General features: G+C 35.1%; 1 protein-coding gene across 1 annotated transcript; it reads right to left on the bottom strand.

The window, feature by feature from the left end:
* Positions 1 to 321: 321 nt before the first annotated feature.
* LOC127160583 (ribonuclease inhibitor-like) lies at positions 322 to 19,403 on the bottom strand. The gene is made up of 12 exons (XM_051103219.1): positions 19,382 to 19,403; positions 18,867 to 18,945; positions 18,495 to 18,668; positions 18,052 to 18,222; positions 15,905 to 16,078; positions 11,401 to 11,565; positions 10,319 to 10,492; positions 8,697 to 8,861; positions 7,902 to 8,075; positions 7,459 to 7,629; positions 639 to 814; positions 322 to 326 (listed from the first exon to the last, which is right to left on the bottom strand). The coding sequence occupies exons 1-12, from the start codon at positions 19,401 to 19,403 to the stop codon at positions 322 to 324; spliced, it is 1,650 nt and encodes a 549-aa protein (XP_050959176.1).
* Positions 19,404 to 19,969: the final 566 nt, after the last annotated feature.

Below are 19,969 nucleotides of genomic sequence, written 5' to 3'. Positions count from 1 at the left end.
ATCTTTTTGCACTTGTCTTGAATTTTAGAGACAACTGATCTCCACTGATCTCGTAACTTGAAGGGTAGTTTTGATATGATTATTTTTAGATTTGATGGCATTTCCAGTTCATTCAAAAAGTCAACATCTTGCATGGTATTATAACAGCTTCACAAAAAAAAAAAAAAAAAAAAAAAAAAGCATACGAGCGGATCCATGTGCAGAAAACTATTAACAAGATTTCTGGGTTGCCCTCTTGTATACTGCTGCAGGTAGTACAGTCTATCATCTGGGTTTTCGGTTTTACTTTCTATGCCTCTTTCCAAAGCTTTGATGAATGATCTATACTGAAGAGGATCACCATCAAAAATTTAAATTTCTCTGTCCGGTAGCAAGGATAACTTCTGTTGTCTTACTAACATCTCCGTTATTTTCAGTTTGCTTTTTCAAAACAACAGTGAGAGATGTACTGTCATGATTAGCTTCATCAGTGGCTTTGTTTGCACTTGAAAGTGATGGAGATGACATTTTTATTTTGGATTTGGATGAAGAGTGTCCCTTTTGAGTTCTCTGAGTATCCTGAATTTGTCTAAGAGCTATATACTCAGTAGGTGTTTCCAACTGGAATGAGCTCAGCATTGACCTTGGTTTTAACTCACTTGCTTCTTTGTAAACCTTGACTTTGGCCTCAGCAGCAGCTAGTTCACACTCCAATGCATGTCTTTCTTTCCTGGCCTTTAATTTTGCCACCATGTTTGCTTCCTCAACATCCAAGGCAAGTTTTTCATCCAATGTGGCAGCCTTTGCTCTCAGAGCAGCACGTTCAGCCTCAGCCCTTAAACGAGCAAATGAAGATTTAGATGCAGAGGATGTTTTAGATAATCCAGAACTAGTAGCCTCACTAGCTGCTTCAGAACACCCTTTTTTAACACGCTTATGAGACATTTGTGAGGCACTGTCATTAAGCCCAACAGAATCTTCCTGCTCACTCTTTTTTTTTTTTTTTTTACCATCTAACCGTGTCTGAAGATTCTCCAAAAACCCCTTGAAGTTCATTAACTTTGGTTCAAATCAATCAAGGTGATCTGCCTCCTTCTCACAATCATCTTTCATTAAGCTCTTCACAGTCATTTGCAAATCTGTAAACTCTGACAGGTTTTAAACGTTTCCAAATGTTTGCAAAACAGTTTCTTTACTCTCATTCGCTTCAACAAGAGCGTCTATTTCATTACGTTTTCTTGTTAAAACACTGAGTTTTCCTCTGCATGAGGCAATTAACCTTAAAAGTTTTCTTTCATCTGCAACCTCTTGTTCTTGTTCTTCACTCATTTCGAATCTCGTTCAACTCAACATATTCATCCAGGATTACAGCTAAATGCCCACTTGCATAGTCATTAAAACAGTTCACATCGCATTCACATCGCATTTACTCACGGCACTTTTTCTTTAGTCCATGTTTCTTCACGTATGTGTAACAATCCATAAAAGTGTGGTTGCCGTCCGATTCCAGCATTAGCATCATGGCCTTGTTGGACGTCTTAGTAAATGTTCCAAAAATATCCAAAATCAGTCCAACAACTCAAACGAGGCAAACTTTATTCCAGTGTTCTTTCCTTCAACGCAGAAGGTTTCAACTTGTGTAGTGACCAAAGCGTGATTTCTTAGTCACTTGTTTGGACGCCCTTACAGTGAATTCAATAATGCTGCAATGACGAGATGGTTTGATACGATGATGACTTAGTTTATTCTCAAGAAGAAAAAGAAAGAAAAAAAAAACATATATATTAAACAATTAGTATTGGCGTTGTCCACAAACAAAACTTTTAGCACCAATTGAAACCTTACATCTGCTGGTGTCTTCCACAGTTCCACAAGCTCATTACATCATTTACTAGGGACACGATTTAAACAATCTTTAGTGACAGTCCTTCACCAGCAGGTGTCACTATATTGACAAATAATGGCTCATACAGTCCCACTGTCACTAGATGAACTGAAACTGTCTCTAGACTCCATGACAAAGAACAAAGCTCCAGGTAGTGACAGAATTCCCCCTGAATTCATTTCTGTCATCTGGGATATAGTATCGTCACTTATTCTTAACTCTTTTAATTTCACGATTGTTTACCTGGATTTTCTTTCTTTTTATATATAAGACTGAGGCTTTAAAGGTCTACAACTTTCCTTGGGCCACCAATGTGTCTCACATCCTCTGTGGGAGTGGATGAACATTAATACTCCTTCTAGTGGTTTAGTTTCTAAGATTTATAATTCAGTCCTTTTACTGCAGTATACTTATATTCCAGCTATCCACTCCTGGGAAAGGTATGGACCAGGGGCCGTATTTATAAAGCCTCTCAGAGTGAAATCTTAGTCTTAAGTGTGTCAAAATTCTAAGAATGACGTAATTTTACTCTTATTCCTAGATTTAAGAATAAATTATTTAAGAGAGCTGGAGATGTCTCCTAACCTAGTTAGGAGTAACAAGATGGCAGCAAAGAGGAGGAGACACACACACATTCCAATGAACATATGATATATTGGAGTTATATGATGATATGGGATTGATAAAACGATACAAACTTGATCATCAAGCAATTTTTTTGTAACTGACCAAGTAAGAAACATAATAACTTATTCCACTCTACAAATCAATACTTTAACTGCAGAAATAAAAGTAGGAAAATTGCAGCAATGCAGCGGTGATGACACAGTAAGCAGGGTCTTAAATATTGTGCCACTAACCCCACCAAACACAACCGTGGCCAAAAGTGATGTGTGGAGGGTTTTAATAACAAATATATCAGTGGGTGAGAAAATGATTTAGTTGCTAGGCTTTTGAATAAAGTCTCAAAAAAGGTGAGGAATCACTAAATCTTGAATAAAACTTGAATAAAGCTGAGACAATAACCAGAGGTTATGGCTAGTACTATGAAATATGCCCGAACCATGCTAATACTCCAATAGTATTTTGTCTAGCCCCCCATAGTTAATGCAACTGCATAACAACTTAACTAAAGTCAATCAGTCAGAAATCTGGAATCTCACCTGATGTGCCCCATGCTCCATCTAACCTGAGATCTAGTATGTACTTAACCCTGGACACATTTGTGCAGTAACATACACCTTCACTTACTTGAGAAAATCATTTCAGAGTAAGTCAGAATAAAATCGAATGTATCAATTTATTGTCTGAGTTTTTCGACATACTCTAACTGTCTTGAGTCAGAATACGCAGAGTTCAGGGAGAGCAAGACAAGACAAGTGTTTGACATTAAAAAGTATATAAATTGTATTATTTTTATGAAAATAACGATCGTTTCGCTAAATGAGACCCTTCTTCCTCGGCTGGGATCATTTACAACCGCATTTAAACTGCATTTTGGAAGGTCAAAATCGGGGCACCATATCAGTCCATTATATGGAGAAAAATGCAGAAATGTTTTCCACAAAAAAACAATTTATTTAAGACTGAAGAAAGACATGAACATCTTGGATGACAAGGGAGTGAGTACATTATCTGTAAATTGTTGTTCTGGAAGTGGACTTCTCCTTTAAGTAAAGATCATGTTCCATGTAGATATTTTCTACATTTCTTAACTTTTTATTAGTAATATACATTGCTAAGAACCTCTTTTGTACAACTTTAAATGTGATTTTCGCATTTTTTTTTTTTTTGCACCCACAGATTCCAGATTTTCAAATAGTTGTATCGCAGACAAATGAAGAGTTTGGTTCCAAAATGCTATAAATCCATTTGGATTAATTTGAGTAAAAATGTGTTTTCTTTACCAAGAAAGTGGCAAGATGAAAACCACTATTTTCTATTTTAAACTTTCACATAGCATCTTTAGGTTATAATAACATTAAAAAAAATCAAATCCAGATTTTGATTTTTCAACGATTTATTATAAAAACTCTTTTCTTTTTAGAGAAAGTATAAGTGATGGAAAGAGATGGCATAAGTGCAATCAAATTCATAAACTTGTTGAGATTAATGTTTTAAATATACAATTTTGAACAGAAATATTAAATGATTTTAATAACTAAAAAGAAGATAAAAATGAAACTAATACTGCCAGTAACTGGCGGTAAGTCACTGATTTAATTTCTGAAACATGTCATTCATTTGATTCGTTCGAAGGGCTGATTAATTCAGGAATAAAGCAAGTGATTATTTTTATGAATGGGTAATTGATTCATTGACTCACTAGAAAACGCACGTTCATTCCTAAACGAAACACCGCTGTGTTTGAATGGAGATGCGCAGCGGCTCAGTTGTGACTTTATTTCAAACTATTTTTGACGATGAAATAGAGCAAAATCAGGCAATAGTGTTATAGTCAGACAATGTAAGTCACTTAATATTAATATTAACAAACTCCCTTAAAATCCCTTTAAGCAGTCACTCATCTTAGTTCATCGCAATCTCACAAAATTATAATCACTGCACAGTGAATCTCCTATTTACACTGTCTCTACACTTTGTTTATGAAAGGATTCGTCAGATATGTCTGTGATACATTACGCAACGTTGAAAACTAGAATGCTGGGTGTATTCAAAGCGCCGCCTTTACTGTTTATAATGCGTAAAATGCTGCGCTGTGATTGGCTGAGCGGATGTATCGCATTTTGCAGAGAAGGGAGACTGGCGTTTGTCGCGGCTTGGAAAAAAGGGAGAAAACATGACAGAATAACACGGCGGATATCGTTTTAAAATTAAAAAGTGCCTTTTCAATACCGACCAGATACAATACTGATTTTAGCAGGAACTCAATTTTGTAAAACATGGCGTTTATCGCGTTTTGGAACCAAACTCTTCAAATATTGTTGTATCATAACAAACCACATCCATGGAACGATTATTAACTCAGCTTTCAGATGTTGATTTATGTATAAATCTCAATTTTTTAAAAATGGACCCTTATGTAGTGTTGCTTTCGTCAACAAAAATTATGAGTAAATATCGTCGTCAACGAACCTTTATCACGTGACGAAAACGAGACAAGACACAATGTAAATGCTGGTCATGTGACCATGACTATAATTAAATGTATAATGCAATATTATTGACGAATAAAAACGAGACTCAGGGTTGCCAACTTTTAAGTTCAGCTTTTTTTTCTATTTATATGTATATACTGTACTTATAAAGGGATAAAAATGCAGCTGAATGCCTTTTTTAGCTCCATTTTAAACTTGGTTTAAATTCAGTATTTGATTGTGTGTACTTATACAAGTATCATTAAAAAAGGATGTAAGTTATGAACTTTTTAAATTTTACATTTAAAAATATAGTTTAATCATTTCTAAATATTTATTCAAATGAAAAACTTAAAAAATAAGAAAGCAGGTATGACCTGCAATATTCTAGATGCATGTATATTTCGTAAAGAGCCATACAGGTACCTAGTGGGTAAACCGTGGCATTACAAATCAAAATTATTTTTTTGTTTACGACCATAAAATGACTGTAATTTGCCTCTTTGCATTGGAATTTAAAACCCTTTTCTCTATTTAACCTTAAATACTACTGTTACGGAGTGCCCTTGAACCCCACTAGAGGGCACTCCGGTATGAACTCTCTTTTGTTTTGTGTCCACTCAACCTACCTGGTTTCACTCTTGCCTGTGTGTCATGTGCTTATTGGTTCCACTGTTCCAGGTGTCCGTTTCCCATTGGTTAGTTTTGTCATGTGACCCCTTGTGTTTGATATAAAAGGCCACTCCTCCCCCCTTGTGTTTGCTAATTGTTGTTTAGCCTTTAACGTTTCCTGTGTTCCTTGTTCTTGTTTTTCCTTAGCCTAGTCTTTGTGTTTTTTGACCTTGGATTGTTTCTGCGTTTATCGACCCTTGCTGCCTGCCGCGACCTTTTCGCCTGTCTATTGGATTATTCTTTCAGATTATCTTGGATGTTTCTGTTTGCCGTTTCTGACCCTGCCTGTTGTGACTACGTCTATCAATAAAGCTTGCAATTGGATCCACCTCTCAGTCGTCCTTCGTTACAACTACACTAATTTTAATATAAGTAATATAAATATAAAAATATATGTATTTTAAGTCATTAATGGACCATAATTATTGGACAAATATATTTAGTACTAAATGATCTCCTTAAAATATTAAATGAACATTACTGAACTAAAATATAGAACTTTTATTTAACTGAAAAATAGTTAAGCTGTATGGTTACATTATAAGTAAGCAATATCTGAGGGTTAAATACAAGAAAACCATATTAACCCTTACGAAAATTAACCATGGTTTTATTATAGCTGCAAATGCCTGTATAGTGAAGGTGTCGTCTCTATCCCAATTAAACACATTCAAATATACTGTCAACGCTGGTTTGTTTTGAGAGCTTTGTGACGTCACAAGAGGTTGATTTACTATGGTTAGCAAGAATTTATGCTACTTAATATTTACAACAGTTAGATTTTTCAGTTCGATTTTCCAGAGGCTGCATCTGTCCTGACATTGTATCTGTTCCTGTGCTAGATTCCAGAAATAGCACCAGTGAAGCAAGTCCCACCCAAGAAGATGGACAAGCCAACTAGTGCTCAGGATTTCTTTGCCACAGAGCCAAGAGGAGGGGAGAGCACAAATTGTCGAAGCTGAGGAGTTCATTGCCATCATTATGGCAAAAATGGACAAAAAGTTCAAAGTGCCAAAAAGACATAAAATTTTAACTTGATTGACAAAATGTACAAAGAAGCGAAAGAAGTTTAGTATGTTATTGCAGCTTGAGCATTCAAGCACCTTGTTTCTCTTTGTTAAATTTGAATGTATTCATTTTTTTGTCATTGTCATGTGATTTTTTTTAATTTATTTATTTATTTATTTTTGTCATGTCTATTTTATTTTATTTTATTTTATTTATTGTTTTTATTTATTTTATTTAAATTTATGTGTGTGTACTTCTAACATGATTTGTTGGTAAAATAAATGTTGTAAATCCAAATCAGAGCATCTTCTGTGTCTGGAATGGATGTATTCTTGAGTCTATAAGGTAACAATAATATAATAAGATATCCTTGTTTGAACTGGGTTTGGCTAAAAGAAAATTTTGGTTTTGTCTATACTACTAGGTACTTATACTATATTGACTGGGTTAAATAGAATTGCATTACTAAAAAGAGGCTAAAAAACAATTTTCATTGACTAAACCTAGACTAAATGTCATCAGCTTTTGGCGACTAAAACTAGACGAAAATAGTCATGGGTAATTCTGACTAAAGACTAAAATGCTCAGATTTTTTTAGTTGACTGAAACTTGACTAGACTAAGAAAAAAAAAAAAAAAAAAACAACCTATGAACGTGACTAAAACTAATATAAACTAAAATGACAGCTTCACACAAAGACTAGACTAAAACTAAAATTACAACAGGCTGCCAAAAACAACTCCCATCATCAACCAATGTGCAATATTGATCTCATTGCTGTGGTGTTGAGTGTAGCTGTTGGTGAAATGTACTCACTTCAGTATCTTCAGCTCACACACAGGATTCTTCAGTCCCTCACAGATCTCTTTGACTCCTGAATCCAGCAGACGACTGTTGTTCAGGTTCATCTCTTTCAGGATGGTTTTGGAGGAGAGAACAGTAGCTAGAACTGAACAGCTTTTCTCTGTCAGATCACAATTATTCAGCCTGAACACAAAAACAGCATTTCAGTCAGGACCACTTTCATCATGTATATTTATTACAGTTATATTGCATACTGTTAGTGTTGGCGGTATCAGCTGATGTGAGCTTGACTGATGTGTTCTTCCTGAACTAACACAATGCTTGATTATTATTATTCAGCATATATTCAACACACATCAGATCAACAGCTCTTCATATGTGATTACACATGTGACTGACAGTCTTTAATAATGAATAATCAAAGAGGTTTCAATGTATAAATCATGTTCACTCACATTATTTTCTCCAGTTTGCTATGAGAGTCCATCAAAAGAGCAGAGAGTTTCTCCCCATCCAGATCTCCTAATTTATCTCCACTCAGATCCAGTTCTTTCAGTAGTAATGGACTTTTACCCAGAACTCCAGTGAGATACTCACACGCTTCCTCTGCAGCAGGACTTTTCAAAAACCTACAGGAAGCAGATAAGGATTTGTATATTTTTTAATTTTTTTTGCCACAAATTCTGTTGTGTGTCTGTTGAATTTCTCTGAACTACTATTTATTTCCAGTTCATGTCATTCCTATTCAACAATGGTGCATTTGACCCTTCTATCTGTTTTCATACAGCTGATTTCACATCTGTGGTTCATTTTTAAATATTTTAAGTTTTTTTTTTTCACCTGATGGTCTTTACTGAACAGAGTCCATCCTGTAGTAAATCACTGAGCTCCTTCACTCCTGATTGTCCAGGATCATTTCCTGTGAGATCCAGCTCTATCAGGTGTGAAGGGTTTGATCTCAGAGCTGAAGCCAGAGCTTTATAACCTTCTTCAGTGATACTGCAGTCTGAAAGTCTATAGAAAGACAAACAAACACATTAAAACAAGACTTAATTAGCATTTATTAAACTATTAGAATATTAACATTTTCCATCATCTCAAAAACACAATCTGTTTGTCATTATTTTATAAATGTATCTACACCAACACACCAATTTCACATTACTGACTCATTCCTTGTGACACAGCACCAGTTTACAGACCAGCTGGAGCTTTACATTGATTCATGTTTAGATTAACCAAATTCAGACCTGAGTATCTGTAGTGTGCACTGTGAATTTCTCAGCAGACTGGAGATTTCTGTCACTCCAGAGTCTCCTATTTGATTCCTGCTCAGATCCAGCTCTCTGAGGTTTGAATGAAACGCTGATGCCAGAGCAGCACAACCTTCATCTGTAATACTGATGCACTTTAACCTGTAGAAGACAGAACAAAAATTAAGCCATACATACAATTATACAAATAGCAGCTTTAGCTACTTCTTTTATCTAGCAATATTAGATTTGCCTGATAATCATACTGTGAAATAAAAAAAATGAAAATTATAATATTTTGTATTTTACAGTACAATATTTAAGCCTAAACCATACTTCCAATGCTACATAGAACAAACAGCTTGGAGAAGGATTTCCGTTTTGAAGAAAGGAATGATACAAGTCTTAAATTGTCTTAATTTCTTTACTTTTGAATGTTAAGCCCTCAGGCTTTTATTTTGATGGAAAACTACACAGGGACCTTTACATTTCTGTGTTTAGTTCACAACAGGTTTATAAACACTTTATTGCACAAATATGTTGAAATCTGTTAACATCATCTGCCAAAAAATGTTGGAAATTAGATGAATGTAAAATAAAGTGAACCTTCCAAATTCATGTTAAATCTTTTTCAGATAAGCATCAAAACAATGCCCTATCGTATTGCAACACACCAAAGCAGTCAGTACAATACAAGAATAACTGTAAAGAGGTTACCAACGTTTAAAATGTGGACAAGCTTTTGACTCTAGAATCTGGCATGCTTCCTGTGTCAGTTGACAGCCTTTCATTTTTAACCAAGTGTGCACCTGCTTTTCTGATGTCTTTTCCAAATGCCGTTTTGATTTGTTGTTACAAAGGTGAAACACGTTAAGAACAAATGACAGCCATTGTGGGACTATTTTGTATGCTAAATAGATCAAGGCTGGGAAAAATCTTTTACTGGGCTGATTTCCTGTACTGCATTTGCATGCTTTGTTTAGATTGATTCCACCTCTATGTTCCTCCTCCTTCAAACCTATATACTCTGCTGTGCTGAGATTTATTTAGACTTTTGATGACTGCAGAGCTAGAAAAAAGAATTCTGCTGAAGATACCCAAGAGTCTCCTGGTATTCGCTTCTGAGTTTCCAACAGAGTGAAGTCAGTACACACTAACATTTGTCCCAAATTATTGTTAATGCAATTTAATGGGAAACTACATGAGTTGTGTTGTAGGTAATAGTCACCTACAGATTTTGAGTGATGCTACAGTGTTTGAACACACATAGAAAACAATAGATTTTAAAGACATGGCTCTTCTTTTCCAGTGTGCTTTGTTTTGCTAAATGTTGGAGGGTACTGGTTGAAGGACAAGATTTATTGATACTAACTCATTATCTGCTCACATGTAAATGCACTTTTAAGCTTTTAAGCATGTGACACTGCAGACTATATATTCAATTAAATTGCAGCCTTTTGTGATTTGATAACTGCACTAAGTCATATCACAATTTTCAACTTTATTTTGATTAATTGTGCAGTCCTGATGACAAGTGTAAAAATATTTTCAAATTCATGAAACTGTGGTGGGTCACTACAGTCTGGGTAATTAATGGGATACACTTTTAAAATACTTACTTCAGCTTTTCCAGTCTACACTGTACATTTTCAAACAGAGTCAAGATGATCTTCATTCCTGGGTTTCCTAGTTTATTCTCACTCAGATCCAGCTCTGTCAGATTTGAAGGGTTTGAATTTAGAGCTGCAGCCAGAACATGACAACCTCCTTCTGTGATACAGTTGTTATTCAGACTGCATAAAGAGAAAACACAGTTCAGTTTTAATCTTAATATTTACCAGTATGTTTTAGCTGACAGTTGACAAATACTGGTGATGATGATGATGATGATGACAATCACATTACAAAAGTCACAAGTGTACTTGCAACAATAAAAAAACATACATCAGTGTGTTGAGTTGACAGTGTTTATCCTGCAGTAGAGCAGCGATCTGATTCACTCGTGTGTCTCCTAGTTCATGTTCACTCAGATTCAGTTCTCTCAGGAGTAACGGGTTTTTACCCACAATTCCAGTCACATACTGACAGGCTTCATCTGCAGCAGGACCCAAAAACCTGCAGAAGAGAAGATGAAGAAACTTCACTTTATAAATAAACTTGGTTAAAAAAACAACATCTGACTCTGAAACACTGTGAAAGGGATGGATTTACAAACTGTATTAATGAAATATTGTTTTATAAATAAACTGCCTGCATGTCAATTTATTTTGCATTATTTCATCACGTTTTACCTCAGTGTCTTGAGTTGACAGTTTGGATCCTGTAGTAAATCATTGAGCTCCTTCACTCCTGATTGTCCAGGATCATTTCCTGTGAGATCCAGCTCTATCAGGTGTGAAGGGTTTGATCTCAGAGCTGAAGCCAGAGCTTTATAACCTTCTTCAGTGATACTGCAGTCTGAAAGTCTATAGAAAGACAAACAAACACATTAAAACAAGACTTAATTAGCATTTATTAAACTATTAGAATATTAACATTTTCCATCATCTCAAAAAAACAATCTGTTTGTCATTATTTTATAAATGTATCTACACCAACACACCAATTTCACATTACTGACCCATTCCTTGTGACACAGCATCAGTTTACAGACCAGCTGGAGCTTTACATTGATTCATGTTTAGATTAACCAAATTCAGACCTGAGTATCTGTAGTGTGCACTGTGAATTTCTCAGCAGACTGGAGATTTCTGTCACTCCAGAGTCTCCTATTTGATTCCTGCTCAGATCCAGCTCTCTGAGGTTTGAATGAAACGCTGATGCCAGAGCAGCACAACCTTCATCTGTAATACTGATGCACTTTAACCTGTAGAAGAGAGAACAAAAATTAAGCCAAACATACAATCACACAAATAGCAGCTTTAGCTACTTCTTTTATCCAGCAATATGAGATTTTCATGATAATCATACTGTAAAATTTAAAAAAAAAAAAAAGATAATTATAATAATATTTTGTATTTTACAGTACAATATTTAAGCCTAAACCATACTTCCAATGCTACATAGAACAAGCAGCTTGGAGAAGGATTTCAGTTTTGAAGGAAGGAATGATACAAGTCTTAAATTGTCTTAATTTCTTTACTTTTGAATGTTAAGCCCTCAGGCTTTTATTTTGATGGAAAACTACACAGTGACCTTTACGTTTCTGTGTTTAGTTCACAACAGGTTTATAAACACTTTATTGCACAAATATGGTGAAATTGTTAACATCATCTGCCAAAAAAATGTTGGAAATTGAACATAAAATGAAGTGAACCTTCCAAATTAATGCTATAAGTGCAAAATAACTTTTATTTTTGTTTATTTATTTATTTATTTTATTATTATTATTTTTTTTTTACATTTAACAGCAATTCAGAACTTCTACTAGCCAAAAGAACCATTAAAAACAACAACAACACTAAAACCAAAATCACATCTTAGATTAAAATATATTTTATATTAAATCTGGGTAACACTTTATGGTAAGGGTACATGAATTACCATGAATTCATGCATAAATTCATGCATTAATGTGTCATGAATTATCAGGAACTAACATGAATTCAAAGTCTTTGATTCATGACTTCATGGATGAACAACACCTTAATTAAGACATTAACTGAGATGGGTACATGATCATGATTTATGATTTATTACACATGATTATGATGTTTTCTTTGTTCACAAAAAAATAATTAATTAACAGCTTATCAGAATTCTCAGCCCGAGTCAGTCTTTTTCCCCCTTTTCCCAAAACAGCTTATACTACTGTTTCAGCTATTAAAATAGTTCAGTTTTATATGGCAAAGTGATTATATTTCTTTTTATTCTTTTATTAGCCTAAGTTAATGTAGAAAAAAAAAAAAAAAAAAAAACGTTTGAAGCATTTTTTTTCGTTATATATATATATATATATATATATATATATCAGTGGCGATTTCTTTAAGACTGCAAGGGAAGCTCAGCTTCCCCCATAATGTCACAAAATTAATGGTCAAATTATGTACTATTGTATTAACATTTTATTGACTAAAATGCGTTAGAAAACGTTCATCTCAAAGACGAGTTCGTTCAGAATCAGTTAGATATAGCAGGTCGGCTGACTTGATTTTCTTCTCATACATTCCCGTAGCGTCACAGTGCATTTCCCCGTTGAAGCCCAGCGTCCATTGACTTCAATGCGGCTGCTTTGAACGTTTTTTTAGTGCTTTGAAACTAGACGGTCATTGGATAAACGCTGCGATTATGTCCCAAATTAGGACGCTCAGCGTCTCTGGGGGTGAATGAGGAGCAAATGAGGAGTGGGCTGGCCTGGACGCCGAGCTTCTGCGTGATGATTGGAGGGTCTGTCGAAAGATTGCATCTCCTTTTGACTGACAGCGATTTTGTACTATAAGGAATCGCTGAAGCTATTCGCGCTCAGTCCCATCGCGGATTTCTCAAGTTCAGTCGAAATAAAAACTGCTGAAAAACCTATTTCTTTATATTTGCTTGGCGAAATTGCTTGATTTTCATCATACATTTCACACAATTATACACCACATTCCTTGTTTCACTTTTACAGAGTTTAATATTTTTTTTAGATCGTTCATTCATTCATTCATGTTAATATTTAATGTAGTAATCAATATATATATATAGATGACTACATTAAATATTAACATGGAGGATGACTATAAATTAATATATATATATATATATATATATATATATATATATATTAGTAATCTTGAAAAATTTTAACATAACATAATGAAACCTTATATTTCTATTAAAATACTTTATAAATAAATAAATAAATCTCCATAATAACCTTATTTAAATTGCAAAATATTTATACTATATAGTAGCATCTGACTAAAAGAAAAAATACATCATATTTTGCATAATAAAACTAAAGCTTTTTTTTTTTACGATTGTTTGCATTGTGACTCACTTATGACAATAAGGCACATTCTTGTGAATAAATAAATAGACAATTTTATGATGTAGACCGAAAATGAGCTTCCCCTATTTGACAGACCAGTAGCCGCCACTGATATATATATATATGGTTTGTTTGTTTGTTTGATTTTTAAAGTAACGATCAGTTAGCGCAGTGGTTCCCAAACTGGGGGGGCGCGGAGTTATGATAAGGGAGGCGCGGCAAGGCTAGTGTACAGACGATTTTTATAGAAATTCGAAAGAGATAAACGGCCAAAAATATCTGCCGCGCAGTCCGGCAGTATTCAGTCACACCACTCAATGTGTGACGCTCCGCTCAATACTCCGCTCTATGAATGTGTTCCGTTGAGTTGCTCACGGCCCATATGAATGATCCACTCGTGCTCAACAGACATACAATGTCCGCTCAAATAACGCGCCGACAGAAAATGTCTATGTATACTTGTTCCTGTTTGCGATAGCGTCTCATACTGTGCTGTAACATGCTGTAGTGCTGCTGTACTGAACAACACTGATAAAATGACTCTCTCGTGACTGTTTGCTCTGCTCACACGCTCTGATAATAATAGCTTTGTAGGACTATACATTATTTTGATAATTAGTCAAAAAAGTTATATCTGATTCTGTTTCATAGAACTGAATAAAAAATATATCGAGATTTAATATTCATATTTTCTGTCCAATTTTATTGTTACTTTCAATAAACGTGGTTATTTTATTGGCTATTTAGTTTTTATTCAGTATCATTAATAGTATTGAGTTAAATTAAAAAGTCTTACAAAATGACTATATTAATTAATAAAATAATAAATAATTATTACAAAGTTTCAGTTTCAGCTAAGAATTTTCATTTCTGTACATCTCTAGATTTTTATGTAAAAAGAAACATTTTCAGGGTGATACAAGACCCCACTGTCAAATTATCTTGGTTATTATACGGCTGCTTGCCACATATGTAAATAATTTAACACAAAATATGAATGTCATCATATTTTATTACTTCAAGACGACTGACAGCACCCGCTGCAGCTGTCTGTAATCAGTTGTAGTGGTTTTTGTCGTAAAATAACAGACCACTAGATGATGCTATTAATATCAGAAATGAGAATTGCCCTTAGCAAGTAAAATTATGAATGAATGACCCATAGTAGTTCTGCTCTAAGCATGGAAAAAAAAAAAAAAAAAATGGGGGAAAAAAGCAAAAGAAAAAAACTTTTTCGGATAAGCATCAAAACAATGCCCTACCGTATTGCAACGCACCAAAGCAGTCAGTACAATACAAGAATAACTTAAAGAGGTTACCAACGTTTACTAAACTGTGGACAAGCTTTTGACTCTAGAATCTGGCGATGCTTCCTGTGTCAGTTGACAGCCTTTCATTTTTAACCGAGTGTGCACGCTGCTTTTCTGATGTCTTTTTCCGTGTAAATGTGTCCGTTTTGATTTGTTGTTACTAAAGGTGAAACACGTTAAGAACAAATGAACGGTTGTGGGACTATTTTGTATGCTAAATAGATCAAGGCTGGGAAAAATCTTTTACTGGGCTGATTTCCTGTACTGCATTTGCATGCTTTGTTTAGATTGATTCCACCTCTATGTACTCCTCCTCCTTCAAACCTATATACTCTGCTGTGCTGAGATTTATTTAGACTTTTGATGACTGCAGAGCTACGCAGCGCGTTCTCAATAAAGAATTCTGCTGAAGATACCCAAGAGTCTCCTGGTATTCGCTTCTGAGTTTCCAACAGAGTGAAGTCAGTACACACTAACATTTGTCCCAAATTATTGTTAATGCAATTTAATGGGAAACTACATGAGTTGTGTTGTAGGTAATAGTCACCTACAGATTTTGAGTGATGCTACAGTGTTTGAACACACACAGAAAACAATAGAGTTGTACTTTTAAGACATGTCACTTCTTTTCCAGTGTGCTGATGCTAAATGTTGGAGGGTACTGGTTGAAGTTTTAATACTAACTCATTATCTGCTCACATGTAAATGCACTTTTAAGCTTTTAAGCATGTGACACTGCAGACTATATATTCAATTCAATTGCAGCCTTTTGTGATTTGATAACTGCACCAAGTCACAATTTTCAACTTTATTTTGATTAATTGTGCAGTCCTGATGACAAGTGTAAAAATATTTTCAAATTCATGAAACTGTGGTGGGTCACTACAGTCTGGGTAATTAATGGGATACACTTTTAAAATACTTACTTCAGCTTTTCCAGTCTACACTGTACATTTTCAAACAGAGTCAAGATGATCTTCATTCCTGGGTTTCCTAGTTTATTCTCACTCAGATCCAGCTCTGTCAGATTTGAAGGGTTTGAATTTAGAGCTGCAGCCAGAACATGACAATCTCCTTCTGTGATACAGTTGTTATTCAGACTGCATAAACAGAAAACACAGTTCAGTTTTAATCTTAATATTTACCAGTATGTTTTAGCTGACAGTTGACAAATACTGGTGATGATGATGATGATGATGACAATCACATATGGTTTTTCACAAAGATACAAAGTCACAAGTGTACTTGCAACAATAAAAAACATACATCAGTGTGTTGAGTTGACAGTGTTTATCCTGCAGTAGAGCAGCGATCTGATTCACTCGTGTGTCTCCTAGTTCATGTTCACTCAGATTCAGCTCTCTCAGGAGTAACGGGTTTTTACCCACAATTCCAGTCACATACTGACAGGCTTCATCTGCAGCAGGACCCAAAAACCTGCAGAAGAGAAGATGAAGAAACTTCATTCCTTAAATAAACTTGGTGAAAAACAACATCTGACTCTGAAACACTGTGAAAGGGATGGATTTACAAACTGTATTAATGAAATATTGTTTTATAAATAAACTGCCTGCATGTCATTTGTTTTACATTATTTCATCACATTTTACCTCAGTGTCTTGAGTTGACAGTTTGGATCCTGTAGTAAATCATTGAGCTCCTTCACTCCTGATTGTCCAGGATCATTTCCTGTGAGATCCAGCTCTATCAGGTGTGAAGGGTTTGATCTCAGAGCTGAAGCCAGAGCTTTATAACCTTCTTCAGTGATACTGCAGTCTGAAAGTCTACAGAAAGACAAAAAAACAAACATACAAAAAAAAAAAAAAAACACACACATTTAAAGACTTCATTAGCATGTATTACACCATTAGGGTATCATCATTTAAAAAAAAAAAAAAAAAAAAAAACATCCGTTTGTCAATGTTTTAGAAATGTATCTACACCAACACACCAATTTATTCAGAAATATATGAATATAATAAATATTATAAATAATAATAAATACAATTATAATAATAAATATAATAAATAAATATACTTCTTCAGAAGTTGAACTGTGAATTGTGTTACATACATTTCTGATGTTAAACTAAATCTGAATAAAAATGTTGATCTTAAAAAAAAAAAAGAATCAAGTGTATGTAAACTTTTGAACGGGGTCCTTTTTTAAATTCAACTATTATTTTCTCTTGTGGACTGTATGTAAACATCTAGGGTTGTCAAAAGGTACCGAGTTCGGTACTTTCGGTACTGAAATTTTAAAAACGTCCATTTGCCGCTCACATTTGAGCGCTGTTGAGCAGATTTTTAAACATTGCTGATTGGCCATAGTGTTCACGCGCTCAACAGACATGACTGTGATTGGCTACAATGATAAGCAATTCACGCTCCTCACCGAGCGCTCACATATAAGCACAACCAGAGCGTTTTAAAGCCATGTGTGTCAGCGGATCCCTAATACATCTGCATATAGACTGATCCGCTGACAGACGCGGCTTTAAAATGCTCTGGTTGTGCTTATATGTGAGCGCTCGGTGAGGAGCGTGAATTGCTTATCATTGTAGCCAATCACAGTCATGTCTGTTAAGCGTGAACACTATGGCCAATCAGCGATGTTTAAAAATCTGCTCAACAGCGCTCAGATGTGAGCGGGAAATGGACGTTTTTAAAATTTCAGTACCGAAAGTACCGAACTCGGTACCTTTTGACAACCCTATAAACATCTTTTATCTGAAAAATCTTATTCAGGTCAGTACTAAATAAACAATATCATGCAGTAAGAAACCTTAGAAATGTATCAAACATGAGTGACTACTAGTACACTCTCTGGCCATCATCCAATCAAAGGATGTGAAAATGCTGATGTTATCGTATGTCTGCTAGATGGACCCGGTGTTGCCAACTGTGGAGTGGAGTGCGTGTCTGAAAAGTCTCCTGTTTAATGTGTTTGTAAAGACATTCTGCATCAAAATAATCTAAATTCTAATGTAAATACGTATTTTTTTTATTTTATATTGCAATATTACTCTCATTGCTGTGGTGTTGAGTGTAGCTGTTGGTGAAATGTACTCACTTCAGTATCTTCAGCTCACACACAGGATTCTTCAGTCCCTCACAGATCTCTTTGACTCCTGAATCCAGCAGACGACTGTTGTTCAGGTTCATCTCTTTCAGGTTGGTTTTGGAGGAGAGAACAGTAGCTAGAACTGAACAGCTTTTCTCTGTCAGATCACAATTATTGAGCCTGAACACAAAAACAGCATTTCAGTCAGGACCACTTTCATCATGTATATTTATTACAGTTATATTGCATACTGTTAGTGTTGGCGGTATCAGCTGATGTGAGCTTGACTGATGTGTTCTTCCTGAACTAACACAATGCTTGATTATTATTATTCAGCATATATTCAACACACATCAGATCAACAGCTCTTCATATGTGATTACACATGTGACTGACAGTCTTTAATAATGAATAATCAAAGAGGTTTCAATGTATAAATCATGTTCACTCACATTATTTTCTCCAGTTTGCTATGAGAGTCCATCAAAAGAGCAGAGAGTTTCTCCCCATCCAGATCTCCTAATTTATCTCCACTCAGATCCAGTTCTTTCAGTAGTAATGGACTTTTACCCAGAACTCCAGTGAGATACTCACACGCTTCCTCTGCAGCAGGACTTTTCAAAAACCTACAGAAAGCAGATAAGGATTTCAGATCATTTATATTTTTAGATTATTTTTGCCATAATTATGTTGTCTGTACTGCTATTTAATTCCAGTTCATGTCATTCCTATTCAACAATGGTGCATTTGACCCTTCTGTCTATTTTCATACAGCTGATTTCACATCTGTGGATCATTTTTAAATATTTTAAGGTTTTTTTCACCTGATGGTCTTTAACGAACAGAGTTCATCCTGTAGTAAATCACTGAGCTCTTTCACTCTTGATTGTCCAGGATCATTTCCTGTGAGATCCAGCTCTATCAGGTGTGAAGGGTTTGATCTCAGAGCTGAAGCCAGAGCTTTATAACCTTCTTCAGTGATACTGCAGCCTGAAAGCCTGGAGCCAGAATAACAAATGACAGAGTGGCAAAGTCTCAAAGACGCTTCAAGAGAGGCTTGATGTTTTTAGACATAATTGCTTCCTTTTATTAGGTTATGGATTTGGACATATATTCATTCTCTGAATACTTTTTGTCAAGTTTTAAATATTTTTTGTTTGAAAAGTTGATGTGAAGTCTCAGTTTTTGCATTATCATTACTGCAGTCATACCTAGACATAGAGAAAGCGTTTTGTTAAAATTTCAATAAAAATGGAAGAAAAATGCACAGGCATTCTTTATCAGAGCTTAATTCATGTGGGTCTGATCTGATTTCAACCTCTTATTCAAGTCTCCTGACTTGTCTTGTGTGAGGGGTACATATAGGGCAGGGGATGTTGTAGAATTTTCCTTGTTCAAAATAAATTGCTCTGAAGAGGTTTTGATGTCAGATAGACCTTTATTAAAGGTCATAAATGAGTATTTTTCAAGTTTTAAATAGCCCTCTTTGTTCTAAGCTCACTGCACAGAGTTGCTACACACAGTCAATTGGTAATAGTAGAATATTTTTCTCTTATGCATAGGCATAATTCTGTTTTATATTGATTCAAGATTAATGAAAATATTCTACAGGGTAGGCAAGTTCGGTCCTAGAGAGCCGCTGTCCTGCACAGTTTAGCTCCAACCCTGAAAAAATCCTGCCTGTATCTCTCTAATGATCCTGAATACATTGATTAGCTTGTTCAAGTGTGTTTGACTAGTGTTAGAGCTAAACTCTGCATGACAGCGTGTCTCTAGGACCGAAGCTGCCAACCCCTGGTTTAGGGGTAGGGTTGGGTAAGGGGATAGAACATACAGTTTGTACAGTATAAAAACCATTACATCTATGGAATATCCCTTTAATGATAAGAATGTCAGTGTGTGTGTGTGAGTGTGAATGTGTGTGTAT

The sequence above is a fragment of the Labeo rohita genome, unplaced genomic scaffold, assembly GCF_022985175.1.
Source record: "Labeo rohita strain BAU-BD-2019 unplaced genomic scaffold, IGBB_LRoh.1.0 scaffold_393, whole genome shotgun sequence".
In the NCBI taxonomy this organism is placed as follows: domain Eukaryota; kingdom Metazoa; phylum Chordata; class Actinopteri; order Cypriniformes; family Cyprinidae; genus Labeo; species Labeo rohita.
The sequence above is the reverse complement of the archived record's forward strand: the minus strand, read 5'-3'. Positions and strand labels throughout refer to the sequence as shown.